Genomic DNA, 19,216 nt, shown 5'->3' with positions numbered 1-19,216 from the left:
AACAACAGAAAATCACATTGTTTCATTTTTAAAGAATTTATTTGCAAATCATGGTGGAAAATAAGTATTTGGTCAATACCAAAACTTCATCACAATACTTTGATATGTTCCCCTTTGTTGGCAATAACGGAGGCCAAACATTTTCTGTAACTCTTCACAAGCTTTTCACACACTGTTGCTGGTATTTTGGCCCATTCCTCCATGCAGATCTCCTCTAAAGCAGTGATGTTTTGGGGCTGTCGTTGGGCAACACGGACTTTTAACTCCCTCCACAGAGACTGGCTAGGCCACTCCAGGACCTTGAAATGCTTCTTACGAAGCCACTCCTTTGTTGCCCTGGCTGTGTGTTTGGGATCATTGTCATTCTGAAAGACCCAGCCACGTCTCATATTCAATGCCCTTGCTGATGGAAGGAGATTTTCACTCAAAATCTCTCTATACGTGGCCCCATTCATTCTTTCCTTTACACAGATCAGTCGTCCTGGTCCCTTTGCAGAAAAACAGCCCCAAAGGATGACGTTTCCACCCCCATGCTTCACAGTGGGTATGGTGCAATTCAGTATTCTTTTTCCTCCAAAATCGAGAACCTGTGTTTCTACCTATTTTGGTTTCATCTGACCATAACACATTCTCCCAGTCCTCTTCTGGATCATCCAAATGCTCTCTAGCGAACCGCAGATGGACCTGGACGTGTACTTTCTTCAGCAGGGGGACACATCTGGCAGTGCAGGATTTGAGTCCCTGGCGGCGCATTGTGTTACTGATAGTGGCCTTTCTTACTGTGGTCCCAGCTCTCTGTAGGTCATTTTCTAGGTCCCGCCGTGTGGTTCTGGGATTTTTGCTCCCCGTTCTTGTTATAATTTTGATGCAACAGGGTGAGGAGGGAGAAAGTCTGTGTTGCTCAACGACAGCCCCAAAACATCACTGCTCTAGAGGAGATCTGCATGGAGGAATGGGTCAAAATACTAGCAACAGTGTGTGAAAAGCTTGTGAAGAGTTACAGAAAACGTTTGGCCTTCGTTATTGCCAACAAAGGGTACATTACAAAGTACTGAGATGAACGATTGGTATTGACCAAATACTTATTTTCCACTATGATTTGCAAATAAATTCTTTAAAAATCAAACAATGTGATTTTCAGTTTTTTTTCCTGTTTTTTTTCCCCACATTCTGTCTCTCATGGTTGAGGTTTACCCATCTTGACAATTACAGGCCTCTCTAATATTTTCAAGTGGGAGAACTTGCACAATTAGTGGTTGACTAAATACTTATTTGCCCCACTGTATTTACATCAAAAGATATTAATCGGTAGCACTATATTTGACAGCCGCACCATAAGACTGTAATGAGATCAAATGAAGCACCATGAAACTTTGAACCAATTGGCTGCAAAGCTTCATTGCTTCAAGAAGCTTCATTTGGCCATCACTGCTCCCTTGGTGGGACAGTCAACCTCTGCTGCCACCTGCTGTCAACACTGTTGTCGTCCAACATGCCTCCTAACATGCATTGCAGTGTTAGAGATGGAAGTAACAATCATAATTCATGTTCTGTGTTAATTATTTCTTCAGTTATTGTTCCAGTTGTTTCATTAACTGCTAGTTATGGTATTTGGTAACACTTTATTTGACAGCGGCACCATAAAACTGTCATAAGACCATCATAATTATGACATCACACTGCCATGAGCATTAGTTAATGCTTATGACAGATGTCATTTTGTGTCATCCAGCAAATTATCTCACTTTTGAATGGATGTTAAATCCGAGCGGGACATAAATGGATGAATGCCCATGATAGTGTCATGTAAAATGATGACGGTCTTATGGCAGTCTTTGCCACCGCTGTCAAAGAAAGTGTTACCTATTAAACCAAATAAATCAACAAATAAGCCGCACTGGACTCAAAATGAGGGAAAGAAGTAGGGGCTTATAGTCCCCAAATTATGGTAAACATATTTTTGTATATTTTCGATTTATTTATTATTTTTAGCTACTAAATCCATGTGTAATACAATACGTATATCTGTGTCTTTTTAAGCCTTCTATTTTGTACATTTTTTAAGCATTCTTTTAACTTAATACTTTAGCACTCGGGGTGTGACAAAATATCGAAATGGTGATATATTGTGATACTTTGTATCCCAAAAGGTTACCGATATGCTACTGCCAAGAATCGAGGTATCGTTTTAAAAAGGTGACAATGTTAAAAAAAAAAAAAAATGGGACCAACAAGTTGCTACCAAAATCTTCCACCATAATAGTATCTTAGGTAACTCTAAGGCTGCCATTGACGGTGCTCGACGCCCAATCTTTTTAGACTGGGAACATTCGTACAGAGCTGCAAATATCGATTATTTTAGTAGTCGATTAATCGATAAACTTATTAGTTCAAATAATCAAGTCATCAGATAAGGAACATAAAAAATTAAAATACCTGAGCTGAGCCTCACAAGGAATATATAAAAATAAAAATTAAAAAAAAAAAAAAAAAAGGATCTATGTACAACAAAAGAACAATTGGCTAACTTACATAGCAGAAGTCCGCTAGCTTAAAAGCTATAAAATGCTAACGCTTTTTTACAAAGCTCTTAACAAATGGCTCAGACACATATTCCCACAAAAAATGGCTGAATATACTTTTAAACTAAATTACGAATGCATTCAACAAAATCATTAGTTCAAACAAAAACTTGGCTTATGCTGGTCTTAACAGGGAGCTGATGGATTCAGCCATGTGAAATGAGGTAGACTAGAGGGCCATGTATCCACCAAAATCAATAAAAATAAATGTAAACACTTTTAAAACAAACCATTACAACGCTACTTTAATTAAAGGAATACTCGAAGCAGCAAAAATTTGAATATTTTTTTCTAATCGAATACTCGAGTGATTGATTAATCGTTGCAGCAGTAATTCGAAACCAGAGAATTCGCAGTCATTCTGTCCGATTTTCGGGGCATTTACAGGTCACTTGCTGTTCATTTACAGGTCATTTCCTGTTGAGTTTGAGTCACTGCCTATTCATTCGGGTGATTCCCAGGTCACTTCCTGTACTGTAACTCAAAATAAAACGGAAATACCCCAATATCAACAGGAAGTAACTGAAAATCAACAGGTAAATGACCTTAAATGGCACAAAATGACCTCATTGCCTGGCATTGGCTGCCAATGACGGCCATAGATGTTCAATCCGTTTAAAGTGGGAGGGATGGCAGCGAATGGACGAATGTTCATTCGCTGCCACCCTCCCAGTTCAAATGGATTGGACGTCTACTCGTGATAAACTCATTCCAATTCACAGCAGAAGCTTGTTTTTCTGTTTATTAGTTGTTTTTAGAATATTCTAAAATGATTTCTTGACCAATGTATTGATAATCATTGTATCGCCATATCCTCAGATCATTGTTATCGTGAGCTTTGTATCGCAAATCGTATCGTATCGCGAGGTAACAAGAGGTTCCCACTCCAATGTAGCATTGTCAAGGAGAAGCTCCACGCAATCTCATTGTACAACTGTATGATGACAATAAAGCTATTCTGATTTTGGTGTCGTTTAACATTCCAAGAAACTTTAAAATAATCTTGTGTCTTACCCGTGCTCTTGCAGTTCTCCATATCAGGCTCCAGTTCCCATCCCTCGTAGCATGAACATTTCACACTGAACTTGACCTGTAGACAGCGTTGACTGCACTTGAGGTGTTTGGCACAGAAGCTCTGGATCTGACATGTCTTGTTGTCTGAACCCAGCTCCATGCCCAGTGGGCAAGAGCAAATCACACCCTCGCCAGGGGCAATGGTACAATTATGGCTGCAGTGTCCATTGTCCAATGAACACAGGTCTAAAAGGGAGAAAATGAGGCATTGGAGCATGAGATTTAGCAGAATAGCTTTGTAACTTTGTCAAAAGAGATGTTTTGAAACTTACCACACAAAGTAAACACCGATCGGGGTTTTCACCGATGAATACAAAGAAATTTGTTTCAGCTACATAAACAGTCGTGAACAAAGGATTTGAATTTATTTTGGGTTCTGTCTTGCTTGTTACTGTCCTTTTAGCATATTTCAGTTCTTACGAGGCAGCGTTGTTTCCGTCAACGATGACGATAACGAAAATATTTCGCCAACGAACAACTTTTAATGACGATGAGATGACGTCACAACGACAAGCCGAAACGAGTCTTAGGAGACTAAAACGGGATGGATGCCATTTGTCGTCTGACGACACGAGAACGAGATGAACATTCACCATAGTTTCCATCATAAATTTACAATGTGTGATATTTTCTTATCGTATGCGTAATTAGCATGCATTTAGCAATGTTTGGTCGTGTCACTCATTTGATGTGCTGTATCTCCCCTCGACCCCCCTCCCCAAACACACTTACACGGCCGGTGAGTAAGTCCGGGCTCCTTTTGTGAAACATATGTGTCAGGTGCTTCTTGGTAAGTTTTGCTTTCTATCTTGGATAGATATGCCATGTTGCTTTAGCCTCCAAAGGTCTGTGCTAAATGATCATCACACACTAAACTAACTTGTAGCGTTAGCATAGCGTTCGCGTTAGCGTTAGCATTAGCATTTAGCGCGGTGACTTGGCATCTTCTTAAAACTCTTGGAAAAAAATTCACAAACAGTTCGTGGCGTTCAGGTGAGTTTAATGAATTGCAAATAATGCGCTGTTTTCCTGCTGAGTGTGTATTATCATCATGAAAATGGTATCTTTGTAGACACTGCATTTATGTGCTTGTCTGTCATGTTCATTTGAAATTAGCATGATATTTATTTATTCATGGACTAAAACTTTTGAAGTTAATAGAGAAAACATTTTGAGAATTGTTGACTAAAACTAGACCAAATTTGTCTTATTCTTCATTGACTAAAACTAGACAAAGACGAACACATTTTGAAATAACTAAAATATGACTAAGACTAATAAGTATTTTCGTCCAAAAGACTAAGACGAAAATAAAATGGCTGCCAAAAACAACACTGTTATGAGGTGCTTCACTGTGTTGTTGTTGAAAACCTGATTCAAAATTCAATAAGATAACCAATATTGAGATTTCAAGTACTGCTGTTAGCACATAAAATTAGAACATGAATCAAATAGAACTGCTATAAATCCAGTTCTGCCAGTGGGATGCACTGTGGTGTCCAAAGATGCACCATTTTACTTGTTGTTTTCATTCTTCTCGCACCAAAAACAAACTTTTACTTTTACGTTGATGCTTACCACAGAGTTTTTCATCAGAGCCATCTGGGCAGTGTTCTGTGCCATCACAAAGTTTTTCTGCGGGCAGGCAGATGGAGGAGTCATTGGCGCACACGTGGTGAGAAAGTTTACAGACCAGCGCATCGCAGTTTTCTTCGTCTGAATTGTCCTCACAGTCACTGTCACCATCACACATCCAGGCTTTGCTGATGCACCGTGCTACAAACAGATGACAGTGTCACTTGTGGAGTCACTCAGTTCTATCAATCAATCTGAAGGAATGTCAATGTACTTACCCGAGTCCCTACAGCCGAACTTGACTGCCGGGTCACACATGTGCGTGACGCCCTCGCAGTTCTTTTCGTCACTTAGGTCCATGCAGTCGGTATCCCCGTCACAGCGCCAACGCAAGGGAATACAGAGGCCGTCCATACGACACTGGAACTCATCTGTGTGGCAGCCTCCAGGTGGACGAGTGGCTGCAGGGAGAAGGGGTCATGGAGTCACTCATCTCACACTCTTGTAATTTAGACCAACGGCCTGCGGCTCTGGAAAGTCGTTTTTCATCTGACACCAAAAGTTCCTTGTAAAAATCATGAAAAATCATGGGGAAATGGCTCCTTTTCATGTCTCTCTGCATAATAAAAGTGATAAGATTGCTCACTCATCGAACGGAATTTCGTTGCATCTGTTCTCATCTTGTGAGAGCTGGTGTCAGTGACAAAAAAAAATCTCTGAATCTCAAGGTTTCATGTTTATAAAACATTGTTTGAGAGCATTAAAGCATTTTTCATTTGCGACCGGTCAAATCCAAGGATCTTATAGATCAGGGTTGTCAAATTCATTTTGGTTTGTGGGCCACATTCATGGCAATTAGATCTCAGTATATTTTTGGCGTATTAAGTTATGTGTAAAAACAATTTTCCTCACTTATTCCCCCCACCCCAAAAAAATGAATATTTTGTTGCTTTCATTCATCATTCATTAACGTATGGGCAAATCAGTGGCGGATGCTGGTATTCTAATAAGGGGAAGCTAAAAGTGTGTCTGCCTGTGAATGCTCTGTGATGGTGGAGGGGCTCAGCGACAGGCGCTGTGTGGTAGAGAAAGAAACTATAGTGCCAGAAGTCAAGTCTCCAAACACAAGAAGCTACAATAGCAAAAAACACCAGAAATGACCTCGATTTTTCGATAGTCATTTTTAACAAAGGAAGCTTTGCTAGGATAATTACAAAAATCTCCAGTTCAACTCAGAACAACGGACGGAAAGTTTTAAAAATGCTTTTAAAATGAAATGATGAAAATGATGATGAAATTAAAATGATTTTAATAAGATCACTGATTCGCTTATTTCCCTGTCAATCAAAAAGGAATTCAACCTCAGACAGATCATCCAATCATCAAGCAGAGAACAAGAGCCCACTGCCTATAGACCCCCAGAGCATCCGATAGGTGGGCTAAACCTAGCCGTAACCAATGACTCTGGAGAAGCACAGCTTCCACATTGTTAAAAGGACTGTGAAGCTATGCGGATGAATAAAAAGCAAGCAGCACCGTAACCAGTGATAAGAAGCTAATTCTGAACAAAAGTTGAGCGCGTTGTAGCGCATATTTAATCAATGACATTTGAACACATAACAGTATACAGTACATTTGATCCCTTTATTTTTTGACATTCTGGGGGACGGCAAGTTTCCCTTGCAGTCTTAGAGCAATCGCCTCTGGTGCAAATCTCAGGGGATTACTGTTATAAAATCATGAACTCCATCAGTTCCATTGTCAGTTCATCTTATCATCCTCCAAAGAAAATATTATGTAGACGTGGTTTTAAATTGACTTCACATGCACTTCTACACCAATTTTGAAATCATGACAACTTCTACTAGAGTTACCACACCCTGCAAAGTCTGCCTTGTAAATGTATGCATGAAAATGCTGAAACGCAATATTATGATATGCTACGTACAGGGGTTGCTTCTGCAGGAGAAGAATTTAAACAAAGTCCGTGAGTACAGCACTGTTCCACACAACCACCACGTATCTCCACATGGGCTGCACTTTTTGTATCATGTACCCGCTGAAAATTTTTAACACATGTGGACATATCCACATATAGTGCCCTCCATAATTATTGGCACCCCTGAAAAAGATATGTTTTTTAGCTTCTAATATTTTTTCTTTTTATTCAAATAATATGGGACCTTAATACAAAAAAAAGAGAAAAATCCAACCTTCAATACAAGTGCATTCATTCAGTGGGGAAAAAATCCCACATAAAGAAAAAATTATTTGACGTCAAATAATGTGTGTCACAATTATTAGCACCCCTGGTGTTAATACTTTGTACAACCTCCTTTTGCCAACAAAACAAGGTCTAGGGACCGAGATGGCCATGGGAGGAGCTTGATTTTGTGCCTGGTGAACCATTTCTGTGTAGATTTGGCCATATGTTTAGGGTCATTGTCTTGCTGAAAGACCCAGTGACGACCCATCTTCAGCTTTCGGGCAACAGATTTTGATTTAAAATGTCCTGGTATTTCAAAGCATTCATGATGCCATGCACCTTAACAAGGTTCCCAGGGCCTTTGGAAGCAAAACAGCCCCACAGCATCACTGACCCCCCCCCCCCCCCCCCCCCCCATCCTTCACAGTGGGTATGAGGTGCTTTTCAGCATGCGCATCTTTCGTGGCAGGCCAGACCCACTTAGAGTGTTTGTTGCCAAAAAGCTCAATCTTGCTCTCACACAAAAATACACACAGTCCCAGGATTCAACTGGGACCGTGTGCTTTGGTGAGATGAGATGGCTAATCTACAAGTGAGGGAGCTTTGTAGCTGACTGCAGACGCATAGTTGCTGGCACAAGTCCAAACAATCCGGTTTTAGTGTGAAATTATTAAAAGCTCACCATAGTCACTATTAGTCATGTGCTGGTATGAGATTCGGGTATGATAACCTTAAGCAAAAATATCACGGTTTCACGGTACAGCAATTACTGCTCTGAAATGTGTTGAGATATTTGGGTTAAAAATAAAATTAGAAAAACGTTTTTCCATTGAACAGGACTTCTATTTTTCAAAACATATTAGCAAATTGGAAAAATAAGTGTAACTTTAAAAAAACATATATATATACAGTATATATATATATATATATATATGTGTATTCTAAATAAAATTAAAATAAATGTAGTGAGCGTAAACCCACAGCCACAGCTCAACATTATTACCATCATAACAAAAATAATTGAATTATTTTCCATAAAAGCACATATGTATGACTTGTATCATGTTTACATTATACTCTCTTTCCCAGCACAGACAGTTGCCAGAAAGAAAATAAACACCTTTTACCATAGCTAGACAGACTAAACACGCAGGAGTTAACTCTTGTAGCAGGTGGGAAACGTTCATGATAGAGTTTACTAACCTTTAATTTTGTATAAATGCATAATCATATTGGAGGTATTGCCTCCTCGGCAGCCACCCACCCTCCTCCTCTAAGCCACAGCGGTCTGTATGTTTTCTATACCCGAAGTATTCCCATACCATCGATTTAGTTTTCCTCGATGGGGAAAAAAGTTCAGGAGTTTTAGCTCCTCCAGCAATCACGTAGCACAGCTGACTCACTGACACTGAGCAACAACCGGTGGGGGAGGGTTGAGCCTCGCAGCTGCAAGCGAGGGATTTCTCCCTCCATTTTTGGACATAAAAAAATAACTAATACCGTAGGGACGGGATGACGGAATTTTTTTGCGGTTTTGAAATCATGACGTTTTCATACCACGGTGATCCCATACAGTGATCCCTCGCTACTTCGCGCTTCAAACTTCGCGCCCTCAGTCCATCGCAGATTTTTTTTCAATGAAAAAAAAAAAAATACATTTGAGCTGTCCCAAGCCGATCGCATAGTCTCTCTCCCTCAGTCCCTCTCCCTGGTCTTTGTTGGTCAGGCAGTGAGGGCACTGGTGTTGCTTATTAAAGTTAATGATGGTCGACAGCAGTTAATGTTTGATCTTGCTAGAGAAGCAAGCTTCAAAGCGCCGCAAGCGTCAATCATCGTTTAATTTGTTAAACAGTTGCTGTAGCAACTCATTGTGTGTAAGTGAGCAGCTTGAGCAAATTTGAGTGGACTAGCTCAATGAAGCGTTTACTAAAGCCAATAAAATAATTCGGTGGGACAGTAACATGTTTAAAACTCATAATTATTACATTTGTAGTGCTTAAAAACCATTTATTCAAAAATATACATGTATATATTTTTTTAAATTATACTTTGGGAAAATCAGTGAAAAAAACATGTCTTATACATATATCTTTCCAATGTTAAATCTGAATAAATACGTTGAACACAAAAAAGGGGAGGGGGGTGTTACTTAGCTGTTTTTCACTTATCGTGGTGGGTTCTGGTCTCCATTAACCGCGAAAAACTTGATACTTCCTGTTTTATGGCGCTTGTGTCAAAATAAAAGCATGTTATTCTGTATATACTGTATGAAATGTGCCTATCAGGCAGAACAACCACGTGGGTCGGATTGGACCCGTTGGCAGGCCTCTTCTGGCCTGCAAGCCATACGTTTGAAACCACCGTGTTAGATCCTCTACGTAACATGTAAATATAAACTCTGCCTAAGGCTAAACTCTCTTCGCCAAGAGTCAAGCGAGAAAAAGAGGGAAGCTGCCGCCCCCTCACAAACACAATAGTTTCAAACAGGAATTGGCTTGTGCACAATAACTACCAATTTTATTCTTCAGTATGTTGATGCCAATGAAATAGGCATTGTGTCATACACCCCCAAGTTATTTATGAAAATGGCAGTGCAATCAGGAGGAGTCCGTTGGCCCTCACAGCTGGTTGCTGTGATGAATGCTGCAATGAAGTGCAGTCATTGCCGAAGGCTAGAACTTTTACTGTGATACATTTCTTTAAAAAGTGCCACTCTCTGCAGGTAGAAAAGACTAAATTTAGACATTCCTCAAAGCATATATTTTGTTCTGGGTCACACTGTAATTTAGAGAGAGAGTGATATAGAGTAGCCTATTTTCTTAGTTTAATAAGCCAAAATTTAACAAAATTAGAAGCTGGTAATAAGCAGTATTGAGATTTTACTCACCTATTTTTAATAATGACTTATTGCAAAAACATGTCAACAAAAACATGTTAAAGCAACACTTTGTAATTTTTCAGTTTTAATTGGTTTCAGCGACACCGTTGGACAAAACTGGTAGTGTTTGCCTTCAGGAAGACTGCGTGTTCCATGAGGACTAGAGCACACCTGCATAGTGTTGTAAAATGATGACGGTCGCCTGCAGATTGATTACCATAATTTCCCGAATATAACGCGCACTGTTTTTCCCCAAAATCAACTTGTAAAATCATGGTGCGCATTATAAACGGGTACATGGATGGAGACAGATATATATATATACACATACATATATATATATATATATAAACCGATTTTTTTATATTGACACGGCCACGTTGTGTTGAAGAAACGTATGCGGCAACCCGTTGCCGACCATTACGGTACGTGACGTCACCATTTTGTTTCGGTAATACTTCACTCTAATCAGCCGAATAATTGCGTCTGTGTTAAATTCTGCTTTTTTCACTCTTCATAAAGCACAGAATTTAGTTTCTTGAAGCCATTTGAGTCAACGTTTATTGCAGCTCCGCAACTCGGGCCATAACAAACGTAAAAACAGACTTCCTGTGTGTGTCCGTCAACTATATCTGTCCCTCGGGAAACTCAAATCCAAATATCAATAGTTCCTATTGTTACTGTCGTGTTGACAGTGATGAGCTCTCACGGATTTCCAACTTACGTTCTCACTTTCATTTTACCGTAATCAATCCATGGAAGAAACATTTATTCATCATGATGAAACGAGCAAGTTATACAGTAGCCTTTAAATCAAAAGTCACATCGGTTTTGTTTTCTCCTAGATTCTGGTAAGTTGGAGAAGTTGTCAAATCATATTATTACCGTAAATATTGTCAGTTTATGGTAATGTTTTGAACTACCAATGTGCTATGTTTGTGCTGTGTTTCACCAGTCAGTAAAATGACATTTCTGTATCTGTACACGAGCTGTTTTCTTGTATTCTTCTATTTATTGGTGCTAAAATTAGGGTGCGCGTTATAAACGGGTACAATAATTTCCCCTAGATTTTACAAGTAAATTTGGGGTGCACATTATACACGGGTGCGCCTTATATTCGGGAAATTACGGGAAACAACATTTCTGTTTCCAGCGGATATGTGAAGGATGAAAAGTAAAAAGGTAATGAATCCATTTGTGGCTAAACAATAGCATATGACAGTTAGCAATCGTGTGGCTTAGAGTGGCTAGCTTTTCCGGTGATAATTCTTGTGAATAAATGCTTCAGTTCCTGTATTCACTGAATTCTTTATAGATATGGGCGTAAAACAGTCTTGATTCTTTGGCTAAAAGCAAAAAAAAAACAAAAAACATGCAGTTAGCATTTATTTTAAGTAGGGCTGTCAAAATTATCGCGTCAACGGGCGTTAATTAATTTTTTAAATTAATCACGTTAAAACATTTGACGCAATTAACGCACCTGCTGGCATATTGCCTCAAACATTACAATGAGGCCGTTTATGGACATTAAGAGTGAAGAGAATGCCACCGGCAGCTTGGGGGCAGCGCCGTTCCATACTCATGTCATGTCTTCTAAACGTGGGAGAATTAGTAGTTGTGAGACGTTTATGCTGTATTCACAATGCAATGCTAATTGCTATTAGTGCTCCACACATATTTCGGTAAGTTTTCTTTCTTTTAGTGGCAATTATGTGTCTCTTGTTTTATTTTGGGTAAGATATGTACAGATACACTGGTGAGAACAAGTATTTGATACACTGCCAATGGGTTTTGGCTAGGCCTGAACGATATTGGAAAAAACTATTGCTGCGATTTTTTTGGGGTTTGCGATATATTGCGATATTATATTGCGATATTTAAAAAAATGTATATATTTTTTTTTCAAGAAATTTTCACAAGATGACTTAAATAGCTGTTTGGAAAGACTTTAGATGACTCACCGTCACCACAGTGTACAGTCATCCCTTGTTTTTCGCGGTTAATGGGGACCAGAACCCGCCGCGATAAGTGAAAAACCGCGAAGAAGCGCACCTCCCCCATTTTTTTTTTTTTTTTTTTTGGTGTGTTTTTTGTGCCCAATGTATTTATTCAGATTTAGCATTGGAAAGAGATACATATAAGACATGTTTTTTTCTCACTTTTCCCCCCAAAGTGATTTAAAAAATGTATATAAATAAATGGTTTTTAAGCACTTCAAATGTCATAATTATGATAAGTTTTAAACATAACTGTCCAACCAAATCATTTTTGAACAAGAATAAAGTACTGTAGCAGATAAATGCTTGGCTTTATTAAATGCTTCTGTTTATCTACTTTAGCTGTGACCGTTGAAGTGACATGTAGAAATTTCAAACTCCTCATGATCACTTCTGGCATTTAAATGTCTCCAACGTCCCCACAGTACACACATTCATTCCAGCGCGGCTTCCTTGCAACTGTTTAACAAGTTAAACGATGATTGACAGATGCCCGAGTGAAGTCTGCTTCTTTGGCCAGATCAAAGCCATTGTTGTGCCGCAGTGACTGAGAGGATCAAAAGGCTGGGAGAGGGAGGGTAGGAGGCTGTGCGCAGACCAGAAAGTGAGGCGTATGTGGATAAAAAAAGAAAAGAAAAACTATCGCACGTGCTTGCGATGGGACTATTGCGCACACGCACATCGCAATGGCGATGTTTAAACGATATATCGTTCAGGCTTAGTTTTGGCAGTGTATCAAATACTTGTTCTCCCCACTGTATATGTTATACAGTAAAGGCGAGTGGACACAAGTGCGCCGTTTATTGGCATAAGCTTCTCCGTCACAACAAACATAAGTATCGTTTAGCACAACAAAAATAATATTCCTATCTCTCCAAAAAAAAAATAATGTTCTCAAAAAGAAAAGCACTTCAGTCTATAGTAATGAGGCCCTATTCTGACACACAGTTAAACAACAATGCTAAATAAACTGGCATTCCATATCAATTTAGCTATACAAAATACACGTAAAACTTTTCACTCTATTTTTATTCTTATTATTATATTAACTCTACTTTTGATTGAAAATTTTACAAATTTTATTAAAACGAAAACATGAAGAGGGGTTTTAATATAAAATTACTATAACTTGTAACTATAACATTTATCGTTTAAGAACTACAATCTTTCTATCCGTGGATCACTTTAACAGAAAGAATATTAATAATGCCATTTGTGGATTTATTGTTACAATAAACAAATACAGTACTGATGTACAGAATGTTGTATGTATATATCCGTCATGTGTCTTATCTTTCCATTCCAACAATAATTTACATAAAAATATGGCATATTTTAGAGATGGTTTGAATTGCGATTAATTGCGATTAATTAATTTTTAAGCTGTAATTAACTCGATTAAAAATTTTAATCGTTTGACAGCCCTAATTTTAAGTAAATATGTCAAAGTACACTGCTAGTCTGCCAGTCAATGTGGCGGCCGCCAAATGTAAACAGAGGTTTTCCTGTGAAAATTCTTGTGAATAAATGCTTAAATCCCTGAATTATTTATAGATATGGATGTAAAAAAGTCTTGATTCTTGGTTATAATCCCAAAAAAAAAAACAAACAAAAAAAAAAAACTGCAGTTAGCATTTATTTTACGTAAATATCGCAAACTATGAGACTAGTCTGTCAGTCAATGTGGCGGCCGCCATATGTAAACAGAGCTTTTCCGGTGAAAAAGCAAAAATAAAAAACGTGCAGGTAGCATTTATTTTACGTAAATATTGCGAAGTATAATGCCAATGCTGTAGCAGTTAATTTCTCCCATTGATTTTTTTTCACAACGTTTCAAAATGCATGCATGGTACGAAAAATATAATAATTACCTTGAATCCTCGAGCAAATCACTCCTGAGTCAATACTTCCTGTTTGTATGCAGTACAGCTTTCGTACTTTTTCAACATAAATCTGGCATTGGATCACTGCATGTGTCGCTGCGACCGACGCGAATAACTGAAGCGGACTGTAGGACAGCCCCCTACTTGAAGGCATTGCGCACTGAAGGTTGAATCTGACCCGTCAATATCATTATGAAGTCTAAGGTGTGTGCGTGTGTTGTGTAAGTTGTGAATTAGAATGTCTGTTGTCTTGTTCGTGTTGGGAAGGTACCCTTATCTTGACCCTTTCAGAGAGAAGCTCACTTTGTGTCATCGAATCTTCATCTATCATCAACTATCATTCACGTGTCTCTATGCCTGCTGTGTTTGCCTGTACCTATCACTATCATATATTTTAATGTGTGAAAATTCAATAAAAAAAAGTTGGAAAACAAAAAAAAACTAGTTGTCAGTCAACATACCATCACAAATGTTATGAAAATATTTTATAAAGGTTGAAAAGTTACCTCATGTTGCTTTAAAATGCAAATTATCGTTGAAAATATACAGTAATTGTATATCACTGCACAGTAATTCTATAGGCATTTCATGTCGTTATCCTAATTTTTGGCCATCAGTACTCTAGATCTCCAAGGTTTTTGCATCTGAGATACTAACCCTGATTTGTGCAGTTTGCGTGGGTCTCATCACTGTAATCTCCGCAGTCATTATCCCCATCACAGGTCCAATAATCTGGGATACATCGTCCGCTGTTACACTTGAACTGGGCACTCGAACACGAGTGACTGCATCCTGCCTCGTCACTGTTGTCCCCACAGTCATTGTCTGAAATGAAACTTCATTGTCACAACACTTGCATGGAATTCAAAAGTTAACCACAGCTTCACAGGCAACCACGCGTAGGAGAGGGGTTTAAATATTTTCAAAAATAAACAGTAGTTTCCAGACAGTAAAAGATATAGTCTATGTTTTCCCGCAATAAAACCCACACATCTCTATGCACACAAACCCGCAGTGAACAGATGGCATTTAACAAATATGAGTGATGAGAGTTTTACCAATGACAGAAACTGCATAGATCAGACCATGCACCATGAGGGAATGTACGCAGTGCTGATACATTGAGCTTGGCAGCAGAGCACGATAAGCAGTTTATACCCCATACAAACCTGTCCTTTATCACATTTATCGTGACAGAATCTAACTTGATGGTAGAAAATTAATTCTGCTGGAGACGCTTTTTATCATTTTACCTGTCATTGTAGAATATCAAATTACATTTTCTCTATCTTAGCTTGACTCGATAATCTATACGCAATTTGCCCAATCTAATTAAGCACTGAACCTTTGTGCAGTAGCAACAGCAATATTGGCATCAGCATGTGGCCATGTTTAAAGCCAAGCAGCCTTTTAGTGTTTGTTAGCCTGCCGGGCTAATCTACGAGCTGGGCAAACGTTTTGGCTGCTGCGGTGCATGTTGATCTATGCACTAACCGGCCAGGTTTGGACAATGCAATTCATCAGAGCCGTCACCACAATCCTTTTCTGAAAGACAGAACCAATCAAAGACACCACACTGAACTAATACACCAACAGATAGGAAAGATAACACACAAATCTGCATAGTGACACAAGGATGGATGCTTATCAGAATGACACTGAGAGACAGAGAGAGAGAGAGAGAGAGAGAGCTAGAGAGCAAAACACTGACACTTACCATTATCGCAGCGCCAATTAATGTTGATGCAGCGGCCGTTGTTACAGGTAAACTGTGTGAGGGGGAAACAGGTGGGGTATGCTGTGTACACACAAACACATAACGTTTTTTTTTATACTGCTCATAACCAAATTGAAAAGCCAAAGGTTCAAACTGTGCATAATTTAACGCACATTTATTTCTAATTGACATTTGGGTAATGTGCAGCATTGCAAGGTTTCAGCAGTCTTGGCTTTAATCTTGCCTTGACTGTGTGGCTTTCGTTTAGGGTTGCAGCTATCGACTATTTTAGTAATCGAGTAATCGACTGAAAATCCTATCGATTATTCGAGTAATCGGATAAAACATATTTTTTAGGTAAAGAGCAACTACAAAAATACACGAGAAAACAAGATATTTCATCTAATAGTGAACCATTTTCAGTCAATCTATGTCTTTATTTTCGATGTACATTGTTGAAAACAGCCAGCAATTGCCTCTCAAATGTGACTAGAACAAAAAAAGACCAATTCACTGCTTTCACTCGAAAAACTTTTAGATCTTATAAAAAGAAATACATATACATATATATTTCTTACCTAAAAATGCCATTACCCTTGTTAACACACATCACTTAAAAGTTAGGTGTTTTTCCCACGTGTTTCAATTGAATTTCCATTTGTGTCAAGCCATTTTTAAGTTCTAGTTAAGTTTTAAGTTAGTCTAAACTGTAAGTCTAAGGATTTTGAGTTTTTGCAGTGTTCAAAATAAATGTATTGTAACATATCAGGTTATAATATGGCGGGGCTATTTGGGATGCGTTCCTGAATGCAACGCGTGACGTGCGGGGGTGAGGGAGGTGCGGGAGAGCGAGAGATGTGCCTTCCTGTTGTTGTCGTTCCACAAGTTCCCAAAAAATAAATAATTGCAACCTAACGAAGCGGGTGACTCTTTGTCAACGTTACAGTATGATACCTGCTATATTGGAGCACATTAGGGACCAGTGCTACTTGGTGTTTTATCCAGCAATGACTACTGAGCTAAAATTGACAGTTAGCTTTATCATATTTTCATTTTACACCCTCATCACTCTACAACACTATGTTTTCACAGATTAAATAAAGCCTGTATGTAAAACACGGTAGCCACGCGCAGGGCTAACGTTACGTGAGCGAGTAACATTAATCTTATTTATTAGCGCTGAGACGTGTAATGCTTTAAGATGGCGGCTGTTTACTAACACCGCTGACTCTGTCATTTCGCATCTAGTTCAACATACATGTGATATTTATGAGACGCATCAGATGCTACCTGCTACCGCTGTAGCATCATGCGGGCTAGTTTTTAGCAATGTCGGCGAAGTTTGTAGCTGCAGAAAGGTTTTTTTATATATTTTTTTATTGCTTCTTCCTCTACGCACGTGACATCAGCGCGTTGTCCCGCATTAAAAGTAGTCCGGGCAAAATGTGATGCTTAGAGCTGGCAAAATTAAACGATTCCTCGAGGTGAATAAAATTACTCGGATCAGTTTTTAAACTCGAGTTACTCGAGTTGCTCGTTATTCTACTTTAGTTCTTTTGAGAAAAAACAAAATCACTATGGTCACTGAAATAACTTGAAATTGACAAAAGTAGTAATGAAAATTTACGAAAAATGGAACTAAGTACATCAACCTTTAAGACAACCACTAAATTGCAATCCTAATATTTCTGTAACTTTCAGTTGGAGTTCTGCATTTGCATTCTAGTGCATTCCTCTCCTGCAAACTATTACAGTGGTATGAAATCAATCAATCGCAAGGTAAATAAAAATGAAGGCGGCAATTTTCCCGGCTGCATTTTATCGCCGCGGGCGTGCATGCATACATTTGTGTATGTGTGTGCTTGCATGTGCTGCGTGCATTCGCCACACGCGTGTTGACTGCATATGAGGCTCCCATTCCTTTCACAGATGTTAACTGGTAATCAACACACCATACAATTATAGTTCAGACATAAAAAATAAGGAAACACTTCCATATTAAACATTGTAAAACGTTAGCATTGCTACATTGAGACTAATGGAAAAAAGACAATGTACTAACCCCTTTAGCCAGCTACAAAACATTGGCAGTCTTCTCCAAAATGCAAAGTTGTGCTCAAAAGGTGACACTTCAAACATGAATACTCGCTGGTTTACAGCATTTGCAAATGATGAGGAAAAAAAGAAAAAATATATATTACTGACACCCCTTGCATGACAAAAAAAAAGTTTTTTTAAACTGAATGTAAAGCTTACGGTGAGCAGCTTAGCAAACATACTTCTGGTGAACATTCGAAAATAAAAGTATGTCATGTTCAAAAGGTAAATAAAGATTTCTGGAGTTAATCTCACATACTTCAAAATTCTTCACAAAGAATAGCTTTAAAATGGCACCCATTATGAAAACGCCGATTGACAATGAATTATTTGGCTTCAAGTTTGCTAACATGCACACTTTGCAGGACAAGATGACAGTCATTTTGGATCAAACAAACACTTTGATGGGCTCTAATTGGCAAAGAACAAAAATGGCATTGGATTTCTCACCTTGCTCGTATTCTGCACTTAGCTAGCTTTCAAATGACTTTTTATGTGTCGTGTTTGGACAATGTGAGTGTAGCCTCCAGCACCACAGTTATAAACCTACGAGTTCTATTTGACCCAGACCTATCATTTAAAGCTCATATTAAACAAACCTGCAGAACAGCCCTTTTCACCTACGCAACATAGCCAAACTTAGAAATATTGTCTAAAATCGATGCAGAAAAAAATAATTCACGCGTTTGTTACATCTAGATTGGGTTACTATAACTCCTTACTCGCAGCTTGTCCTAAAAGTTCCCTAAAAAGTCTTCAGCTAGTCCAGAACGCAGCAGCAAGACTTTTAACAGGGACTAATAGAAGAGAGCACATCACCCCTGTGCTCCAAGCCCTTCACTGGCTTCCAGTCAAGTTTAGAATTAAATTAAAAATCCTCCTTCTTACATTTAAGACCATTAATGGTTTGGGGCCATGTTATCTCACAGATGCTCTGGTTCCATACCACCCCAACAGAACACTTTGTTCTCAGAATGCAGGTCTACTGGTAGTTCCCAGGGTCTCTAAAAGTACAGTAGGAGCTACAGCCTTTTGTTACCAAGCTCCTGTCGTATGGAATCAGCTTCCAGCTAATATTAAAGAGGCCGACACATTCTGTACATTTAAGATTAGACTAAAAACGTTCCTATTTAACAAAGCTTATGGTCAGGCTAGTTGAAAACAGATTGTACTCACAGTTCAGTCTAAGCTGCACTAGAAGCTATAA

General features: G+C 38.7%; 1 protein-coding gene across 2 annotated transcripts in view; it reads right to left on the bottom strand.

The window, feature by feature from the left end:
• LOC130921326 (low-density lipoprotein receptor-related protein 1-like) overlaps window positions 1-19,216 on the bottom strand; it is a 338,897-nt gene that overhangs the window by 116,025 nt on the left and 203,656 nt on the right. For both annotated transcript variants that reach the window (XM_057845057.1, XM_057845058.1), the window contains exons 19-23: window positions 15,913-15,993; window positions 14,853-15,020; window positions 5,510-5,692; window positions 5,235-5,432; window positions 3,597-3,842 (exon numbers count right to left, since the gene is read on the bottom strand). In XM_057845057.1, the coding sequence (XP_057701040.1) occupies window positions 3,597-3,842; window positions 5,235-5,432; window positions 5,510-5,692; window positions 14,853-15,020; window positions 15,913-15,993 (876 nt within the window). The remainder of the gene's footprint in view (window positions 1-3,596; window positions 3,843-5,234; window positions 5,433-5,509; window positions 5,693-14,852; window positions 15,021-15,912; window positions 15,994-19,216) is intronic.

This window comes from Corythoichthys intestinalis, chromosome 9 (genome assembly GCF_030265065.1).
Source record: "Corythoichthys intestinalis isolate RoL2023-P3 chromosome 9, ASM3026506v1, whole genome shotgun sequence".
Taxonomy (NCBI): domain Eukaryota; kingdom Metazoa; phylum Chordata; class Actinopteri; order Syngnathiformes; family Syngnathidae; genus Corythoichthys; species Corythoichthys intestinalis.
Note: the sequence above shows the minus strand (reverse complement) of the source record. Positions and strands in the feature narration are given on the sequence as shown.